Source organism: Pieris rapae, chromosome 17 (genome assembly GCF_905147795.1).
Source record: "Pieris rapae chromosome 17, ilPieRapa1.1, whole genome shotgun sequence".
In the NCBI taxonomy this organism is placed as follows: Eukaryota; Metazoa; Arthropoda; class Insecta; order Lepidoptera; family Pieridae; genus Pieris; species Pieris rapae.
Genome location: NC_059525.1, coordinates 6,982,099 through 7,004,060, shown reverse-complemented (window position 1 = coordinate 7,004,060; position 21,962 = coordinate 6,982,099). Strand labels below are relative to the sequence as shown.

Sequence of the window (21,962 nt, the reverse complement as noted above, 5' to 3'; positions counted from 1 at the left end):
TATAATTTAGCTTAACGACTTTAGTCGTCTGAATGTCTAGTTGAGACCTAGTTTAAAACAATGATAGAGGTCACAACTTGTTTTATCAACATCAAAGCGGTCACAAAGAGCTTGACAGAATTATTAATTTTGTAATATATTTCGCATACCCAATCCTTTGAAGTCTCAGTGGAATATATTCGGTAATTTGTTCGGGAATGTTATGTAAATATATTTGTTAAATAACTTATTCAACTGCGAGGATCATTAGAGTATTGATATAATATACATGTTGGTTATACTACGTATTTGCATGTTGTTCTCACGAGTATGTAAGTGCGTGCTCCTATTTCACTATGCCTCCTGGTGATAGAGGACAAATTTTTGTTTTTAATTTATTTTAATTTACTTTATTACTCAAGATGTCATATGGAACATGGTGTAATGGATGCAGCTCCTTACAAACATTGTGTAAAAAAAACTTGGCGATAAAAAAAGAGTGGCGGAGAGTTTATTGCCAGTTCTTCTCTTCCGTTCTACGCCCTTTATTTGAGAACTGGCAGTAACTGTAAAATTAGAATCATTTAATGTATATATTTTTTTTGACGTTCATAAGTGTACATTATTTTACCTATATGAATAAATGATTTTTTATTTCATTTTTATTTATTTTACATGATATTCAAATGTAGTGGATTATTATTAATTACGTGGAGAACAATACTAATAAGTTAAGCGTTTAGGCTATACCAATATCTATGAAATGAGACATAAAATTGTTACTTAATGGTTAATTAAAACAATAAAAAAATGTGTTTCACGCCCGCGGCTTCTTAAATTTTTTATGAGAAAATGATGTAATAATAATTGGCAGCGGTGCAGAATTGTGGGAATTTCGCTGAAACCGACTGAAAATTGAAGCTCGTAAAGTTTCCGAGCTGGAAGCGATTACTGTCTGCGAGCTAATTGCTTTGTAAGAAGCTTCCAGACGTAAATATCGCTGGAAAATAACTTAATGGAATTGAATCATGCTCAGATAATACCCACTAATTATGGCTAAGTAAGTAAGTGATAAGAATAAGTTTAGCGGTTGAAATGGAAGCTGCTTCGAGTACCGTCTGTGCAAAATGGCGCCCAAAATCTACTGCGGTACTAAGGTTTGTATCGGCATTAGATAATTAATTATTATGTACATGGTGTATGTAATCATAGGTTAAAAACACTTCGTTTGTTTTTCACTGTAGTTTTTTATGTAATTAAAAAAAACTTTTTGCTAACATATATACGTATCTGCAAATTTAGTTTTCAAGAAATAAAATATCAGTGTATGATTGCTGACATTCATTTGAAATAATTAGTCCAATCTTATCGAATTAATGTCCAGTCTAGTATCACATGTCAATAAGATAGTATCATCTCGTCATTTTTCATCCTCGTGCATCTGACACACGCCGACGACTTTATGGGTCTAAGCCAGATCCGTCCTTTACGATGTTCCGGGGATGGAACCTACTACAAATGGAACCTAATACTAATAATGGCAGTTTTAATATTAGGCCTCTTCTCTCTAGCACCAATACGATACTACATGTTAAAGCACTTTCTGTTACAAAACATTTTTTGATGAGGCAGGACATGTCTTCAATAAACTGACACGATTCGATGTATAATGTTGCATAGTTGTGTCAAAAGATGGCACCACATGATGTTTGGATTTGTAACATTAATTGTCCTATTTATTGTAATAATGTATTATAACTTATTCTGCTATTCGGAGCGGAGAAGACTCCACCTGATATAACTTTCATCGGTCCAGCGGATCGTGAAACAGCCAAACGTTAATAACAGTTTATTTATGTTTGTACAAAACTTACAATTCAATAAGAATTTATATATTATTTTTATTGAAGTATTATGGCTCACTTAGGTGACCGTAAACTGTTAATGTCAAATTATTATTCCCTTGAAGTTAATACGCCTTCAAGGAGGCCTACAAGTTATCAATATCTCGATACACGAGTAAACGATTTCCGAATCGACCCTGGATGGATGGAAATATCCGGCACTGCTTGTAAAATTATTTGTATATTACATGTTGCGGAAGCGATATAATAGAGTACAAATGTATCATTATTTCCTACTAGGAAATATAAATGGCATCAAGAATACTCCGGAAAAATTAGTAACAACATTATTTTAACAAATGTTAATTTTAAATTTTTTGTTAAGAGCATAGGTACTAATTATTAAAAGGCCGGTAACGCACTCCCGAGCCCTCTGTTCTGTAAAAAATGACTAAGAGTTAATATAACGTTATGTTAGTGATATCAATGGCGCCACAAGCTTTATTAGGTATGGGCCTTAGATTTCTGTCTTCTCACTTTTAAAAGGCAAGTAAGTGATCTTCATTACCTGACAACCACCGTCGACTTTTCCTTTTTACTCAATGCAAGGTTTTACGTTTTCCTTCACCATATGAGTGAGTATTAAATGTACGTATTGACAGAAAGTCCAATAGTGCATAGCGTGGAATTGAACCTACGACCCCAGTGTCGCACTGTTTTTTTGACACAAATTTAATTTTGAAGTCAGTTCGAGCTACTGGACTAAGTATATTCATTACGTACACATATGAATAAATTCTTCCTCAATATAATAATTAATAAAATAAAGTACTGATCCTCACTCTGTAAATCATAAACTACGTGAAATCTACTCTCTGATTATGGTCTGATAAATGAGACTGTATTTCAAGTATATCGATGTAACCTAGTTATTTCAGATAAATTAATAAGATTACGACTGCAATTAAAAATCATATTGACGTCCAATTTTGCACTGTCAAACAGTACGCATTCCGGAGATAATAAAAAGTAATCAATTTTATCGATAAATATTTTTATTTCAGTACATGTATGTTAACAAGGTATTATAGTAATGTAGAAGAAAACCATTGTTAAATGTATGTTTTAAAAAAACGATAAAACTTCTATAAAAAAAAGTTATTTAGGCATGATTCTGTTCCCGAATCCATTGAATGTGAACAATTAAACTCGTTAATTACTTTAAGTTCAATTTTAATTAAACTATGTTAAAACGAAATGTAAATAGCTAATGGTTCCTTTTTTTCTTTCAGAAATATGTTAACTATTGAATGCTATTAAAAATTATTGAAAGTTGCATAAATCAAATTAGAATATTAAAAATAAAAAACTAAAAATCAAAGAGTAAAATTAAAAGGCCGGAAACGCACTCGCGAATCCTCTGCCATTGAGTGTCCATGGGCGGTGGTATTACTTAACATCAAATGAGTCTCCTGCCCGTTTGGTCCCGTTTCTTGGTAAAAACACGTTTAATAAGTTCTGGTAGGATCAGAAACGCTTTTTGAGTGGTAAAAGACGGAATGGTATTAAAATAAAGTATTATAACCTTGATTTAACATTGATTTCTTTAAATACTAACGTAAAGTATGATTATTGTGGAGGTTTTACAGTATTAAAGAAGTATTCTTCGTCTTCATTTTAAAAGTTCATTGACCTAAGACGCTAAATGTATCGGAGTTTTCTCCCTCTTGGTAAAAGTTATTATTGTGTTAATTAAGATCACGATAATTTTGGAAGTTTTGATGATTAAATGTTTCCTTTAATGTATTCAAATAAAATATTGCTACCGTTTCGATTAATATTTTTAGTAACACGTATGAAATTCGACTTAGGGACCTTCAAGAAAAGAGCGTACAAATTCTTGAAAGGCCGGCAACGCACTTGCGAGCCCTCTAGCATCGAGAGTGCCCATGGGCGGCGGTATCAATTAACATCAGGTGAGCCTCCTGCCCGTTAGCCCCCTGTTCTATAAAAAAAAATTCCCAAATGAGTGATGTCAAAATCCAGTATAATTACTATACTAGGTCATCGTGTCCTTATTGACCAAATCACTTAATTAAAGTTTGAAAATAATATCTAAACACCTAAAGCCATGTATTTTCGATAATTAAGTAAAACAAGGAATTAATTTGTCAATTAGTAGGGAAAAACACCTGTGAAAAGTCGCAAATAGGCCTTCCTACTATAACCTACAACTAAAGTAGTTCACCTTCTGGCACAGGTCGCGACCAAACTCCACAAAATTTTGCAACTTGTCATTAACAGTTACTGATTAACTCAGTTCAATTTTAACGCGTATTATCATATTTATCTTTTAATTACCATTTATCGCAATATTCAATAAACACCGTCAACGAAAGCTCATTAAATATCAAAACATGATAATTTACGAAAGCTCGCGAAAATTTGTAACGGACCGTACATACTTCCATTACTCATTTTTTACAGGCTTATAGGTTATCGGCCCTCCCTGTTGGAAAGGTAGGCACATTCATTTTGAAATAGACTAAGCGCTAACAACCTCCGAGGGTAATTAAAATAACTACACTATGTAACAGATGAGCGGGAAAATACGGCATTCTTGCCAGTACTCTACAGCTGACCATGAAATTCAGACATGAGTGACCCTGCGAGTACGTATACTAAAATTAAACATTTTATTTATAACGCACTAGAATTGAAACAAATCTCAAACTGAAAACCAAAACTGTTCCATAAAAAGGCTGTTAAGGGTATTAAATGTAAGGGCAGAAACGATAAAAATAGGCACGTTGACGGCTTGACAAACGACTCTTGTATCGATGTACGGACATTGACCTACTACAGACATCTTTTAGCTAGATAAAGACCACCCTTTCAAGATTTCGTACGTAATTGTTGCATATACAAGCTTAAGAAAGTGTTAAGCCTTCATCATATTTGTATGTAAAATATAACTGTCTAACTGTACAAGTCTAATTGTACAAAATAACTAAGAAGTAACGTAAATGCAAGGTCAGATTATGCACAAAGCAAGTAACAGTAATGAATCCCTAATTATTTATCGTAGACAAGAAGAACTGTCGATTTTCACTAGCTCTTAATCTTTAATTTGATTAGTACCTTCTGCGTTCAAAATTTAATATTAAGTCCTCGGAAATAGCACCGATATGAGTTCAAGCTTCGACGACGCTTTTCCAGGTCCTGTTTGATAGACAGCATTGAAAGTTGTCAGAGGATTCTTCATAACGTTTTACACCATGTTCAGATGTAAATTTATGCTTATTATAAGCCTGGATTTGAGGATGACATATAGTCTTTTAAAGGAAGTTAGGTGCATTCTATTCTTACCGAAACACTTGGTGTCAGGATCAAAATTTTACCCGTTAAATTTACGTCATTAATCGTTAAGGCAATGAAAATTATAATGTAAGATTTTTTGCAATAAAAAAAATCCTTGTAAATTCGGTCCTTATTAAAGTGTCATCTGCATGAGCGTAAACTCGATTAATTCGGGTAAAGGGCAATTGTAATAATTTATCAAGTTAAATAACGAATAAATTACCGGCGGAAAGCAAATTAAGTACGAGTCGTTAGTATTTGGAGTGTTCTGTACGTTATATTAAGGTAATATAAAGAAATCAATTAAGGTAATAAATAAAATATTAAAATAGGGTTTTATTAATTAAATAAATTTAATATATTTTTTTATTACTAAATATTATTTCCTACTGGTAAAGAAAGTAAGGAAGAAAGAAAGGCTTGTGTAAAGAATACACAAGATTTACGAAGGTGAAGTAATGTATTAGAATGATGTTGCTTCGCTTCTTGCTAGCTAAAATAAGCCCCAATCAATCTAATCATAGGGCTATATAATATTAAAAGCTCATAACGCAACCCTAAAAAGCATGTAATCCAAAATTCCAGAATAATAACAAGCCAATTTGTTATACGCTGGGTGCGACTAAAAAATCTGTCATCTGAAATTATTCCTCATAATAATGGGCATTGACTGACTTTCACATATGTGAGTATTATTAACAGATACAGGTTGGTTATTAACTAGCTTTTACGAAGCTATCAGAGCAAAGCTCACCCAAACATCAAGAAGCAATATGCACCAAAATGTATCAGAACAATTCTATTGTAATGTAAATCAGTACGCCGATAGAGTAACTACAAAAAAGAATTACTCGTTTAAGATATTTTTTTTCTTGTTAAAGATGTATTAGTGCCGAGATTCGAATGCTCAATCTCAGGATTGAGTGTCATCTGTGTAAATACTATAATATTTATTGAATACCCCCTATTAAAACCAAACCAAATGTACCAACGGGACGCCCAAATCTGGCGCTGGCTGGAGTATGATGGTAAAGTACATACATGTCTATCATAAAACCGCTTTTGTGTTTGCTATAAATATGTGTTGATTTATTAACAAAATATTGCAACGTTTTTTTTGTTGTGTATGTTTTTGTATAAGGTGATAAAGGATAAATAAATAAATAAACGTATTTCAATTAAAATAATTAAATAAAAAGTAGAGCAATTGGCGGCCTTATCATTTTCAAGCGATCACTTCTAAGCAACCAAGGTGAGAAGAAAAGATATAATTTAAAAAAAGATAAGTTAAATTATATAATATAAAAAACTTATTCAGCAAAGCTGAGCAATTTAAACATATGTAATCCGTGAATATATAAACAAAATCTGTCAACACTGCCACTGTATAAACTGATATCGTTTAACATAAATCCTATATTTTAATATCAATTATGGTAATTATATCTTAAGTTTAAATGGTTCACAAATCTTTTCCATATCTTTACGCTCAATTATATTGTAAGTGTGATTTTAATTACGACATTACCGTTAAAAATCTTTATTTCAGTACACACATACCAATGAAACTAAAATAAACCTTAATACGTCTCCTTAAGGTCGTTTTTACTTAAACCAACACGAGGTGTCGTAAGTTATAAAAAGGGTCACTCGTTTTCAATAAATTATTCATTTGTGCATCGATATATCAATTTCGTTGTTGGATACTTTAATGACTATGCACTTTTAATAATTAAGTACTAGCAGTATCAAAAACCATGTCAAAAGTTTGTATCTCAAATTAAGAAAAAAGGTTAAAACTTTGTGTTAGAAGTAGTATCGCCATTTTGAATTCCAGGATTTAAGTTGTTTCATATTAAATGTTGTGAAATGAAATGAAAACAAATCAAAAATATTAATTAAGTATTTGTTTATTGCGAGTAACTTAATTGCGTCACACTTAGGGCCTGTATCACAATGTACGGATAAAGTACCAAATAGCTATGCAACACATAAATTATTCGAAAGATAAAAGTTCCGAATAAGATACTTCACATTTCATGACGAATAGCGCTATCTGACAGTTGTGAAACGCAAAAATACTGTTTATCCTACCAATAAGTAATAAATAGGTTATTTGGTATTTATTCGGACATTGTGAAACAGACCCTTAATGTCATAATAATATTTACCAATTTCTTTCATTAACCTAATTTATAGAGGTTGGAAATTCGGAGATATTTATTAATTCCGTATTAGTATACACTCCTTAACACTTATTACAAGCCTGATAATAAGTACAATAATTGATGTCGTCATAAGTTCAAGATTCGATAAGTGAGTATTAGCAATAGCTTTGTTGTAACGGTGAGTTGAGTAAGAGAGAGACCCATAGATACTAAGACTTACTGTTACATACTATTCAATTGCATATCCAATGCGAGAGATTTTAAGCTAGTAGAAGATAAATATGACCTAAATTTAATAGCTGGTGTTTATAATATAACAATGCTAAATTATAAACACCAGCTATTATAGATTAAATACAATGTATAGATTTTGGATTTTGTATACGAATAAAAAAAACATTTTGATAGTGTAAGAAGCTCGTTGAGCTTTTCAATTTCTTCGTGCACTATTAGAAATGTTACTCGAAGGTCTCTGCAGACAAGTATACCCTTTCTCGCTAGATGTTGTAATATAGTGCTACTTGATTTTAGTATAATTAATCATGAAACAACTTTTTTGTAATAATTATGAGCAATTATAGTTACAATTTGTTGACAACCTTGTCATAACACTGATATGATTTGCCAATATTCGCCATTTTCGACATTGCTAATTACCCGTATTGAATATTTCAGATACTCTGATACAAAATATCTAAAGGTATTTGCGAAATATTTGTAAATTCCAGCTTCCATGTTATATATTGTCTATTCGTATACAAATAAAACTTTGTTAACGGATCTTAAAGTTTAAGATATTTTATTAATATGTATTTATAACATTTCTTATGTAAATATTATGGAAATATATTACATTTTGACTATTTGGTCGTAAATGCGAAAATTAATACCAAATGAGAATCCTGTAGCTGCTTTGCGGAACAACTCAGCCGATAAAAGGCGATAGATAACAAAAATTAATTATAAACTTTATACCAGTGGCGCTACAACCTTGTCAGATTGGGCCTCAGATTTCTGAATTCATTATATGATAATTTTTAATAGGCAAGTAGGTGATCAGCCTTCTGTGCCTGAAGCCATCGACTTTTTGGGTCTAATGCAAGTCGGTTTCTCCACACAAAGTATTGATTAACATAACTTTTACACATGTAAAGAAAACGGTGACCACGCACGCTGTAAAGCACGCGAAACGTCGGACAAATTTAAAATTACGTTTAAATTATAAGTTTACTAGTAAATACACAACTTCAATCCGTTAAAAAAGTGTTTTCTTTAAATTCTCCATACAATTTCCTTCGCCGTTAGAGCGAACGAAAAATGCGCAAATAGACAAAAAGTCTATTGGTGCACAGCTGGGGTTCGAACCTACGATATCAGGGAAGCCTCTAGGCCAAAACTCCACTATAACTTTAGGTTTTTGGTTTTTCTGACAGCCTTTAATCAAAATAAATCAAAAGTCAAAGTCTTTTTGTTCTACCCAAATTGTAAAATCTGAAAACAACAAAAATAAACAAAACGACTTACGCAAAAAGAAGATTTCGATCTCGTAAGAGGTTAAAGCCAGTGTGTAATCGTCTCGGCCATTTAAATGAAATATTATCAATTATATGCAACTGCCCACCGAGTGTGGCATATTCAACATATTTTTATACTTTTTCTTGTGCGCTTTATTATGTTAAGTGTGAACACATGGCCGTAAAAAATGATTTATGACTTTGATTAATGTTATTACAGACTGCGTTGCTCAATGCCAACACAAGTAAAAGCTACGTACCTATGGATTAGTGGTTAATTTGGAAGTTTTGGCTCTATGTTGTCAAAGATTTCGAGTAAGCACACCGATGACAACAAACGGCATACCTCTTTGGTGGGTTTACTATAATTTAAAGATACAGGCAGGATGCTCATCTGATGCTAAATTATGCTAAAAATGCTCATGGACACTCTTAGTGCCAGAGGGCTCGTAAGTGCGTTGCCAGCCTTTTAGGCAGGCAGGCTGGCTTCAATAGCGCTGCCTAGCAAAAAAGGGCTTGGCTTTCCCAGACAACGAAATACGTTGAGGTAATACATTGAAACATTCAAGGGAAATTATTACAAACAAATTATATGCAAATGTTAATCCACGTAGCATAAAATATGACTTGGGTATTAAATTGGTCCCAATTTTCACATATGAAACCATATCATGAACAATATGTCTATAAAATAAATGTGTAATAGACACGCAAAACGTGACAGCCTACGAGACATGTAAAATACGACTAAAGAATATACATTCTTATTCATAATTGGCTAAGCACGTTTCCCTTAAATCCTGCGTTCGAATCTATACACCCCGAATCCCTCATTCTATGTGTGAGATTACCTTGGCTTGTAGGCCAAAAAAGGTAAGGTAACCTATTTTAGTACCTGAAGACGAGTGTCAGATACATACATCTTAGTTTCAGAAATAATCCTGAAATAATAATAAGCCCTCTAGCATCGCCAATTGCGCCCACATCGCCCGCATGGATTTCGAGTCTTTTTGCGACCTCTTGGTCAATAATCGGGATTTTAGTCAATTTACATAAAACCACAATAAATAAACCTTCTTTATGAAACTACAATCGATTGATGTTTACGTTTGGAAGCTTTTGGGACTTTATTTTATATGTAAGATAAATGCCCCTTAATAGCGAGACAGCACATGTCCTGATTACTGTATATTCTTCTTAGGGTTTAATGAATTAAATGACATTTAAAATAAAAGAATGCGAATGATGTAAACCCATTGTAAGCTTCAATCGTTAATGAAGAAATTGTCTCATATACGGAGTTTTATGGGCCATTGTATGGAGTATGCGTTGCTCGTTATGATGCCTTTTACAGATGCGCTATAATCTACGATAAGAACTACTTAAATTGTCTGCAACTTAATTATCTTGCTTGTTTTATTATCTAAACTCGTTCGGGTATCGAAACAGGTATAATAAAAAAACATACTTTAATACTATGATGGTTCTAGAAACAATTCAAGAACGTTAAAATAATTACCTAAATTAACGAAAGTTATACGAAAGGTAAATTTTCTCATTTCATCCATTTTAGTTGTAAAGTTTGTGTTTAATATACAAACAATAATATATTGATAGTGTAGAAAACTAACGACATGCACGAAATGTTGAATATAGGGTGTATAGTAATAGAGAAAACGAGAAACTGATTCTAGTTTTTAAGGTAGTACAAAAAACTTGAACAATTTATAATAATATATTTTATATAAATAAATGTCTCTTTCACACATTATTTAATCTGCACCACTTATACTTTTATACCTAGCATAATTTATTGCGATAAATTGTTGGTATTTTAGTACATAATTACAAGTTAGCCATAAGTTTAATTTACCTTGTTAAGTATCTTAAACAAGATCGCCACCAACTTTCTACCTCGTTAAAACAACATTTTTGTCAGCCAACTTATTTATTTATATTATAAAATAGCTGGTATAATTATATTAATTTTTCCACTTATATATTTATTCTATTAAATACAATACACATTCATATTTTTTTCTATATCATAGCAATGACTCTGTAGGTACATAAGTACCTGTAACAATTGTAAAATTGTTTTCAATTTAAACAAATTATAAATGTGAACTCTAATATTATACCTAATAATAGTATCAGAATTAATGGAAACTCTGTATCTTGTTTTGTATATTATTATTTTTAGGTTATATTGGACGTCAAACATTTGTTAAATTAAAGTCGTCACTTACTTTATATAATTTATGACAATTAAATAATTTGTTTTGTAACAATTACCACGGAAAAATTGTCATTACCCACAACATAGGGACTCCCTAGTGTGGGGGCTAGCGATGTATGAATTAAGTCATAACACTTTTGTCATAAATAAACCATCCAAAACACAAACGTCACTTTCAAAAATCAAAAAAGAACTGTAGGTATATTTATTGTTCTGGTGTGGGAAGATTAAGTTGCCAAAATAGAATTCTGAACAAAATGCTGATAAGTGATACCTAAAGCTAATCTAGCTTTGTTACGGTTTTATCATTAAAATCTACATTACATTAACCTATTATTAAACTGGTTAACTAATAATATAAAATTATTTACTCAATTATTTTATCGGACAAAAATTTAAGGCTACATAATATTTATAAATTTGTGCATACATCAATTTGGTTATTAGATACATTAATGTCCATGCACTTCCAAACACTTTCACACTATGTAAATAATCCAATTATATACAGAGACACAGCTTTGCAGATAAAAAAATGGTCAAAACGTTGTATAAAGTCATTTTCTACCTAATCTTAGTATAGTATTTTGAATTCGATAAATCATTAAATTTGTTGCTATACATATAATATTGTATACGACATGATAATTACTATTTGACTTATATAATAATAGTTGATTATATTCTGTTCAATATACGCAAATACTCTGAAGTGTTTTGTAATTGTTTACTATTGCGGCACGGAACTTAACTGCATCACATTGAAGATGCGTTCACATCTATAAAAATAGACGAATACCATCAAAACATTTACTAATTATATTAAATTAACTTAATTAAGAAAGGTCAGTAATTCGGAGCGACTTATTTATAATTTCCGCAGCATATTGTAATAAATCATAGTCTAACGAAATACAAGCCTTACAAATCACAATACTTGGTGTCGTCACCTAAGTTCAAGATGAGATAAGTTGAAGGTTAGCATAGCTTTGTTGTAACGGTGAATTGTATTGGACCCATAGATAACATGACTTGCGCTTTGTCATCTATTGCACATCAAAGCGGTTTTAAATAAGCTCGTAGAAAATTATGTTTAATTTAAATTATCTTTTTCAAATTATATTTCGATATTATTGGGATGTATTACAAAGTTTTTTTGTGAATCAATAGATATGGCATTTAATACCTGACCGTTCAGTGGTGGAAAACCGCAGCATCAGTATCCTTCAAATCCAAAAAATCTACGGCGTGTATAGGCTCAGAATACTGATTACCTATATGTCTTATTTCTTATTTAAACTCACAAGACTGAAACAGAATTCTAAGGCCCAGACCAACCAATAGTCAAAATGTTGTATGAATAAATATAAATAATAGTCATATGTCAAGTATTCCTAAACCAATATTTAAAATCTTATATTATTTAAAGAACGAAGATATTAATAAAAAGTATGTATATCAAATAAACATTGATAATGGTTGTCATTCGCCCACATGTACATGTTATACATAGCATCAAAACATGTCAGACATTTGCAACATAGGTATTAATCTAAAAAGTAATTGTATCAAAATGAGTATGGTCGATTGAACATGTTCTCAATAAGTAATTATGCTAATCATATATTAATTGACATATACCAAGGATAAAACAAAACGGTCAATTCGCGAATTGCACAATCACCCCCGTAAAATCTGGGGCGATCGATATTTTTCAAGATATAAAAAGCTCACACACCTCTCATTACTCATCAGTCGGGATTTAGTACTCACAAAAAATGGAGAAAATCGTAAGTTAAAAACATGGTCATAGCAATTGTATTATATACGCTTCATATAAAATCCAACATTGATAATCTTCACAATATGACATATTAAAAATCGTACCTACAATTATAACAATATTACTTTAAGTCATAGGCAAATAAAATTTTAATTTACTGATTCATATTGATATTTCAATAGAGAACCATAGAGTCTTTGATGAATTAGCAATGCCTGTCAAAAACACACTTATCTTTTGCCTTGGAAATTTGCATATAATGTTACCTCTAACCTATGTCACCTTGATAGCATAATTAATTGTTGCGTTTCACAGTTTACCTTAACGGTGATTAATATTCCGGTTAAAATTAGTGTTGCAATTAAAAAAAAAAACACCCAAAAGTAAGGCTATTGGAGCCAAGTGATACTGACTATTTTGGTTCACTAAGATATGATGCTTTGTATACATAGTATAGCTAAAATTAAAATTAAAAATTTGGCTATAAGATCGCGAAGTATAAATCTGTGCTTAAGTCGAAGATACTATTTATAATAAAATTTCAGGTATTCATCACACTTCTAGCAAGCGCATTCGCGGCTCCGGGATACTACGTACCCCTTGCCAAGTCTACTCTAACGACTAGCAGTCAAACGGTTGACCACGGCAGTAGCCACATACTCCACGCACCACTGATGGTTCCTCTTGCGAAAACAACATCGACGCACAGCAACCAAGTTGTCAACCACGGAAGTACCGCGATATACCATGCTCCTGCTGTTTACCACACACCTGCCGTTTACCACGCGCCCTTACACCAAGTGACCACAGTGGAACATCACCCAGTTGTCTTCCCCGCTACCTCCATCTACTCTTACAAGACTCCTGACTCAGCTATAACACATCACTCCTCGGAAGTACATGAAACTGTGCCTTATTATGCGTACCATTAAATTTTAAATTATTATTATTTTTTCAATACCCACCCAAACATTAGTAAACAGTCCACAGTAAAAAGGGTTTAAATGTATTAAGTATTTAATGCATTTCACAGACTCAAGTTTAAAAGTACAGACTAAATAACTAAATCGTTAAAAAGAACGGTCCGGACAGGTCCCATTTAAAAAACCACATTCATAAAACCAGAGGTATGTATAATAAAAAATATATTTTACGTACAATTGTATATAAAAATAAACTGAGATGATGTACACGGTCGCAAAAGTCACTTTGTTAATCCTTATTATCTTTGACTCGTAGTATTTTTTTTCACTGTCTAGAAAACTTTAATAAGGTTTCCTAGCTGTAATATCTATAACGAGCAAGTATTGACATTACTAAAAACAATATTGCCATGGTTCAAACGCACATTCAAACCGTTTCATACGAAATAATATTACCTATTAAATTGAGCCTTGGTAATAGCACGGCTTTGAAATGGTTCCATCAAGGTAATAAAAGATAAATTGCAGTGTCACTGACCTCTAATAAACGCGTGTCTGGGCCTAGCCTACAATTATGGAAATTAAGTATTTATCCGTGATTTATTTGGATATCAAATAAAAATTTATGTGCAATAAACATTATTAATAAACGATCTGTTATTTATGATGAGATCGATAATATAATTTATTACGTCTATTGAAAAGGCACAATGCTGGTTCCCTCTGCATATTCCAATATCGAATATCAAGCGAGGTGGTAAATAAACGTGCGCACTTACGGCACTTTCTCCCGCGCAACGCGCGCATCCAGCTGCCAGAAGAGGTGTTTTACAACCCAAAAGCCAAGCATAAGCATATCTTTTAAGAAAACAGCGAATCATTCCCCCCAATGTTGGCAAAAAACAACGTCAAAAAACGCTATTATTCGATGAATATTAATTTGTTCAGGATAGGTTGTGCTTGCCTTAACAAAATATGAGATACTTCTCAGACTGTATTTTTTTAAATCAGTATGTACTGTCAAAATTAAAATCATTCTTAAAAGGCCGGCAACGCACTCGCGAGCCCTCTAGCATCGAGAGTGTCAATGGGCGACGGTATCACTTAACATCAGGCGAGTCTCCTGCCCGTTTGCAAAACATGCCCGTTCTATAAAAAAAATATTTCTCTACTAGAACTCATCATAGATTAGAGTGATCATTACTTATTACTTGTTTCAACATTGAAGTTATGACAAAAGCTCTTACTTCTGTCGCGAAAGTGTATTTTTGTACTCTTTGAAGCTTTCGAGAGCTTTTAACCAGACTAGTTTTTGTTTGAATCAAAATCATTCTTATTTGAGTGTTTTGAAAAGTATTGTATCTTAACCCATGGGTTGAAATTTTTTAAGAAATACACGGTTAATTGTTTAGGTTCTTGTAACAAGAGATATTCAAATCAAATCAAAAATAATTTATTCATATAGGTAACATAATGCACACTTATGAACGTCCAAAAAAAAGAAATATACATTAAATGATTCTAGTTCATTCAATTAACATTTGTTTAAAATAAATTGTTTTATATAGAAATCATATTAATTGTTTGAAATTGTAAACACGGTGATTTTCTGATTTAAATGGTTTTTTTAAAGTTTAAATTTATAACATTAGAAAGTTAAAATATTCACAAATAATGAAGTATGACTAAAAATCACTACATTGTCAAAATAAGGCCTTAGTTTCGCCAAGAATCAAACCTGGATCACAGAAACTTAGGATAACGTCCGCTACTAAGTATCTAAGTTTAAAACGATTTTTCCGTTTTTGTAACTTTAAAAGTATGAAACGTATTTCATACAGGTCATTATTTTCTCAGTACAGTCAATAAACAGGTCAACCCAATAAATCCCATTTCTGGAGACAATTCAAAATTGAATATTTTATGATATTAGTAACGAAACTTGGTAACATTTTGTTTTTAGCGTGTAAAGTATCATAGGATTTATACGAAAAATGACAACTGCGAATCATGATACTGTCCTATCGGACGCTACAAATTTATCTTAGCGAAATAAAAAAATAAACATGAGCAGTGATGGCAGTAGCTTCAGCGTGCGAATCTCATATCTGTGCGGTCGTAGGTTCGATGCTCGGCTGTGCACCAATGTACTTCCTTTCTATGTGCGCATTTAACATTTGCTCGAACGGTGAAGGAAAATATCGTGAGGACGCCGACATGTCTTAGACCCAAAAAGTCGACGACGTGTGTCAGGCACTGAAGGCTGATCACCTACTTGCCTATTAGATTTAAAAATGATCATGAAACAGATTTACATCTTAGCGAAAACAAACTCGTAAATAATCAAAAAAAAAACGTTCAAGTAAATATCAATTACAAAATAATTAAGCAATACAGTAGCGATCTTATCGCATATGAACCTGAAGCGTCAAGTATAATATTGTGGTGAGAAATTAAATATTAAACCTTTTAATGCAAGGATCTTATGGCGATAAAAGTTTATTCGTGTAAAATTTTGTTGCTTTTGACAACTTGACATTTTGGAATAATGAGTTTTTGAGTGCGTTTATAGGCAGTTCAGGGATTCGTGAAGAGTAAAATGTTTTGTATTTAAATGTTAAAATAAACCAAAATAATGAAAAGTATATTTTCTTAATACAAATTAGTTTTGTAGTTTACACTTTTTATTTTTACCATTTATTTACCCCTTAACACATCGGTATGTAAGCCTGTCGCGAACCGACTCGGAACAATAGTTGTTTCACCAGAATTCGAACCTCTATCGGCTATTTAAGTAGCGCCGGTATTCCGAAAATTTATTTATCAAATCATAGATATCCAACATTAATTTAACGATGCAATTTTATTTCCGAATGTGTTAAAAGATCAGTCAGGTAAAAGACACTATGCAACAACAACATCTGACTCATCTGCAAAGTCAAAGAACCAGGTGGCACCACTTGTTATCTCTGATGTGTTCTTCCTATCGATATTCCGAGAAATACTTTTGCTATACCCGGTGGCGTGGTTAAAAGGTAATAAGCCAGTTCTAGATCTTCACGTTGTGCCTCCTATTCTCAAGGTTCAGCTGAATCAGAACAAAGAAGGGACTGAACCCAAAATTAAAAGGTCAGGCATAGTGCCTGCGGCCCCGTCAAGTGTCCAGATTGAGATGGGCTAATCACCTGTCCAATCCAAATACCCACCGATTATGAAACCTAAACTGTGTAAATCGATCGATCTATACGAACTAGCAAGAATAGGGACTATGTTTTCGCCTGAAAGGTTAGGGCTTAAAACAGACCTGGGGCCTTCCTTGACGACACCAAGTTACAATTCATAAAATTCAACTGCCCGAAGTCGTTAGGACATGTGCACCAAATGGCGAACAACAGAACCTGACTGAACTAACTATTGTAATAACAAGAGAAAAGAGACGAGGCTCCTTGATGGGCTGAATTTGTCAAGGACCTCGAAATAAAAAAATTGGGGCCACATATTAGTAAAAACTGTATTAATCTGTATTTATTTAATTATATTAATATACAATTACAAAACTGTATTTACATCTATCTGTTAAATGTGAGATAAATTCTCTCTATTCGATTCTCGGTGTATAATAATAAACGCCTGCTTTGTTACAACAATAACTAAGTATATTTCCAACACTTCTTATCCTTAAACAACCACACAGCTTACAATTTAACGTCCGTCTTCGTCCAGCGGATCGGTCCGAATCCTCACTTATTTTAGATCGTATCAAGACTACCCTTCATTATTTTTATTTTATTTTTATTTATTTGGTGCACAAAACACATTATAATCTTTACAAAAATAAACTTAAAACTAATAGTTATGAACAGGATTCTAATGTAAAACCATGTGCACACTGCAAAATTAATGTTACATCAATAAAAGGCTCATAACTAACAAAGGTAACATAGTAAAAAAAAAAACAATAATAATAATAATAATAAGTTCCTCGACACCAATTTAACGTAACGTTAACCAGGACCACAAGGGTCAGCACTTAACCTACGATGGAGGATGTCTTTAACGACACTAATGAATTTATTGATGTTGCGACAGAATATGTCCACAAGTAAGTGGTTGCTCTTAGCCATCTCGTTATATTGACGAGCCATCCTGGTCAAAGGGTTGTAAAAAGAGATGTTATTCTTATAAGTTTGAAGGGAAAATAAATTGACTTCGTTAGCTCTACGGGCACTAAATCTAATGTTAAGGCTAATGTGAGCTAGTAGTTCGGGAGAGTCTATAATGGAGTGGGTGATTTTGTAAAGGTAAACTAAGTCGAAGACTATGCGTCTGGATTCTAATGGTTGAACTTTAAATTTCAGGAGTCTATCGCAATAATTTAAGTTAGACCGGCCAGGTTTTATACGATAACATAAAATTCTGAGAAATTTCCTCTGAATTCGTTCAATATCGTCAATGTGCACCTTATAATTCGGCGACCATATTGGACTACCGTATTCTAATATACTTCTTACGAGGCTGAAGTATAAGTACAAGGTGCTACGAGGATTTTTAAAACCTTTTGTGGATCTAAGAATAAAACCCAGTAGATGGTTTGCTTTAGACGTGATGTGACTATAGTGGGCACGGAATGAAAGCTTGTCATCGAACAGGATACCTAGGTCTTTTGCAACATCTGATCTGTTAACTAATTGACCATCTATGACGTAGTTCCATACGATTTTGTTTCGTTTATTAGTAAACGATATGACAAAACACTTGTCTATATTTAAATACATGTAGTTCGTCTTGCACCATAGTGATACGGTATTGATATCACGCTGTAATGTTAAGCAGTCATCTAAATTAGTAATAGAAGTAAATATTTTTAAGTCATCTGCATATAAGAGACAATTGCAGGACAGTTGTTGAATAAGGTCATTAATAAAAACTACGAAGAATAATGGCCCTAAGTGGGATCCCTGAGGTACTCCCGATGTAACTGCGATAGGTGCAGAGATGAAGCCCTTTAACGCAACCAACTGAGTTCTAGAGTCTAGGTATGAGCAGATCCATCTATATAAACTGCCGTGGATACCATGTGACGCTAACTTATGACAGAGCAGATGGTGATTTACTTTGTCAAAAGCCTTAGAGAAGTCAGTGTAAACAGAGTCAACTTGGCCACCTGTGGCAAACACTTGACAGAGATAGTTTTTGTATTCCAGAAGGTTAGTGACCGTAGACCTGTTTCTAACAAAACCATGTTGCTTGTCTGAAAGAACAGGCTTAAAATGACTGAACAGATGAGTATACATCACTGACTCAAATAATTTAGCAGCGCAAGATAAAATACTTATCGGTCTATAGTTTTTACAATTGGACTTATCACCACTTTTATAAATAGGTATTATGTGGGCAGTTTTCCAGCGCTTAGGAAACACACCACTAGTTAACGATTTATTAAAGAGAACACATAATGGAATGGACAACTCCTTTCCGCAACTTTTTATGAAAATAGGAGGCAGAAGGTCAGGACCCGCCCCTTTGTTAATATCCAAACTATCTATTTTACGTTTGATATCTGTTACCGTAATAGAAAAGCCAGATAATATATTAAAATACGTGTTATTTACAGCACCAGATTGGTCAGTGTATATAGTTTTATTAGTTTTATCGTCAAAAACTGAACCAAAGTATCGCGAAAAAAGGTCACATATCCCCTGACCGTCTGTCTCAGAAGTATTTTCAAGTGTCATGGTGTGAGGCACTGAAATATGGCCTTTACGATTATTCACAAATCTCCAAAATGATTTTATGTCCTTGGCCAACGAGTCCTCGATGGATGCGATATACTTGTCGTAACAAATCTTGGTAAGAAATTTGCATCTCTCCCTCAGCAAAGAGAAAACGTCGTAATCGCGGGGATTCCCAAACCTCTTAAACCGTTTATGATATAAGTTTTTTTCTTTATTACATTTAATTAAGGATTTGCTGTACCAGACTGGATAAGATGAGAATTTGCTACAACAACTTGGTGTATTTCTTGATATTATTTCAAATAAAAGCTCATAAAAAGCTTCGGTGCACTCATCAATACAAGGGGACGATAAGATTTCGGACCAGTTCACAGACTGGAGTTCAGATTTAATGTTTTCAAAATTACATTTAGCAAAATTAAGCCGTTTAATGTTAGCGCGTTGAAGCCCTTTAGAAATCTGAATCGGAGAAAGAGTAATCAAAATTGCGGGATGATTTTTATCTAACAAACTTAATGCAAGTGTTTCATTGACACTTATACAATCTATATTAGAAAGCACCAAATCCAACAAGCGAGCGTTTGCATTTGTGATAAAGTTATGCTGTTTTAGATTACACAGTGACATTAATTCATTTAGTAGAAGGAGCTTCTTACTCGGGTTAGGGGAAATTGACAGAGAGGGATTAATCGAATCAGAGTAATCAGGTGTGTTAAAATCACCAATTAATAAGAAATTATCCAAAGGGAAACGATTAAGAAGTAAATTTTGGCAATGGCTATAAAAGAGTTCAAGCTTGTTAATTCTAATATCAGGAGGCAAATAGCAAACACATAAATTTATGCGAGAAGTGTCACGTGCTTCAGGAATAAGAGTAACCCAGACATCCTCCATATCACTATCCCACGATGCTTGACGGATGACCTGGTATTTTTTATGGACGGCGAGTAAAACTCCACCTCCCTCGGTTTTAGCACAGGAGGAATCCGCACGATCTCGTCTGAAGAGATTGTAACGGGCGTCAACAACTTCGCCATCGAAAACACTCATATTTAAGTTCGTTTCCGTCAAGCATATAATATCGAAGTTAGAATTTAACAGATTTAAAGAAAATTGAGTTAACTTGCTACGAATTCTGTTTACATTTTGATAAAATATATTAATCATTGTGGAAATAACGTGTGATTCAGTATATAAAAACAAAAATTGATCAAGTAACTTACTAAGCAATGATAAACAAACAAATTAGTAGTAGTAATAACAATTAAGACAATTTAGTGAAGGAATCATGACTTTTAATTAGAATGGCCGGGCTTGATTCATCCTTACGAACATAAATTTGGCCATATCGCACCCAAACAAACCTGTAGTTCTTGTCAGTAGAAAATTTACGTGCCGCACGGTGTAACTCTTTAGCTTCAGGAGACAAATGTTCAGACAAGTATATCCTGCTCGACGACGAGCCGCCAATACCAATATCGGTAGTAGATAGTTTGGTGTCAGGGTGGGACTTATTGAAGCGAGTCAACGCAGACAAGAGTGTATCACGCTGACGCTGCGTTGAGAGGGTAACTAGTATGTTTCGCGGCCTTTTGGAGTTTGAGTCCATCTTAGCTACACGACGACATGCTTTAACATCACTCTCAGATACCACAACATTTAAACACTCACAGAGTTTTTTGAATAACTCCATCAGATTCTCAGTCTTGCTTTCGGGTACCTCGTGAATCTCGAGGTTTAAGTCACGTGAAATCTTTTCAACTGTAAATAAACGACTCTGGAGTTTTGATAACGTGTTTTGAGATTTCGTAAGTTCAGTCTCGAGTACCCTGATTCGATTGTCTTTGTCTGCAATATTTGACTTCAAATCATTTTGTTCTAAGATGATAAAATCCGTTGTCGTCGTGAAGTCAGCCTTTACCAACTCAACAGCTCGGCTAACCTCGTCGGTCACCATGTCCTTCAAGTCCTTTCTAAGCGCGGACCGTAGATTTAGCATAAACGATGAGTCAGGGGACAGTTTCAAGTCTATAAGTTTGCTAATACTGTCCAACGTAACCGGCTGCTTAGAAAAGTCAGCGCCTGCAGAAGTTTTCGTAGCAAAATCACACTCAGGCTCTTTACACGTCGTTATATATGAGGAGGCGCTTGGTGATTGGTTATTGCGACCCCGCCGGACAGGAGTATTATCGTCATTGTTTTTACGCCGAGTTACATTCTGACACAGAGGACAATTAAGTGATGCCAATTGCTCAGCACTGAGCTGCTTAGTCGACCCGGCAGCAACATCAAGGCATTCATAACAAAACTTGCGTTTGCAATTATTACACTTTAAAAAATGATCGACATTTAATACGTTATTACAGCCATGGCACTTCATAGCTTGATTAGATTCACTATTATTCACTTCACTGATT

General features: G+C 33.4%; 2 protein-coding genes across 2 annotated transcripts in view; one reads left to right on the top strand and one right to left on the bottom strand.

Moving 5' to 3' along the window:
- The window catches only part of LOC111001548 (neuropeptide SIFamide receptor-like), an 88,301-nt gene that overhangs the window by 1,689 nt on the left and 64,650 nt on the right, over positions 1 to 21,962 (bottom strand). The gene's annotated exons all lie outside the window — the stretch shown is intronic.
- LOC110997752 lies at positions 12,840 to 13,833 on the top strand. The gene is made up of 2 exons (XM_022266058.2): positions 12,840 to 12,894; positions 13,433 to 13,833. The coding sequence occupies exons 1-2, from the start codon at positions 12,883 to 12,885 to the stop codon at positions 13,817 to 13,819; spliced, it is 399 nt and encodes a 132-aa protein (XP_022121750.1). The 5' UTR covers positions 12,840 to 12,882; the 3' UTR covers positions 13,820 to 13,833.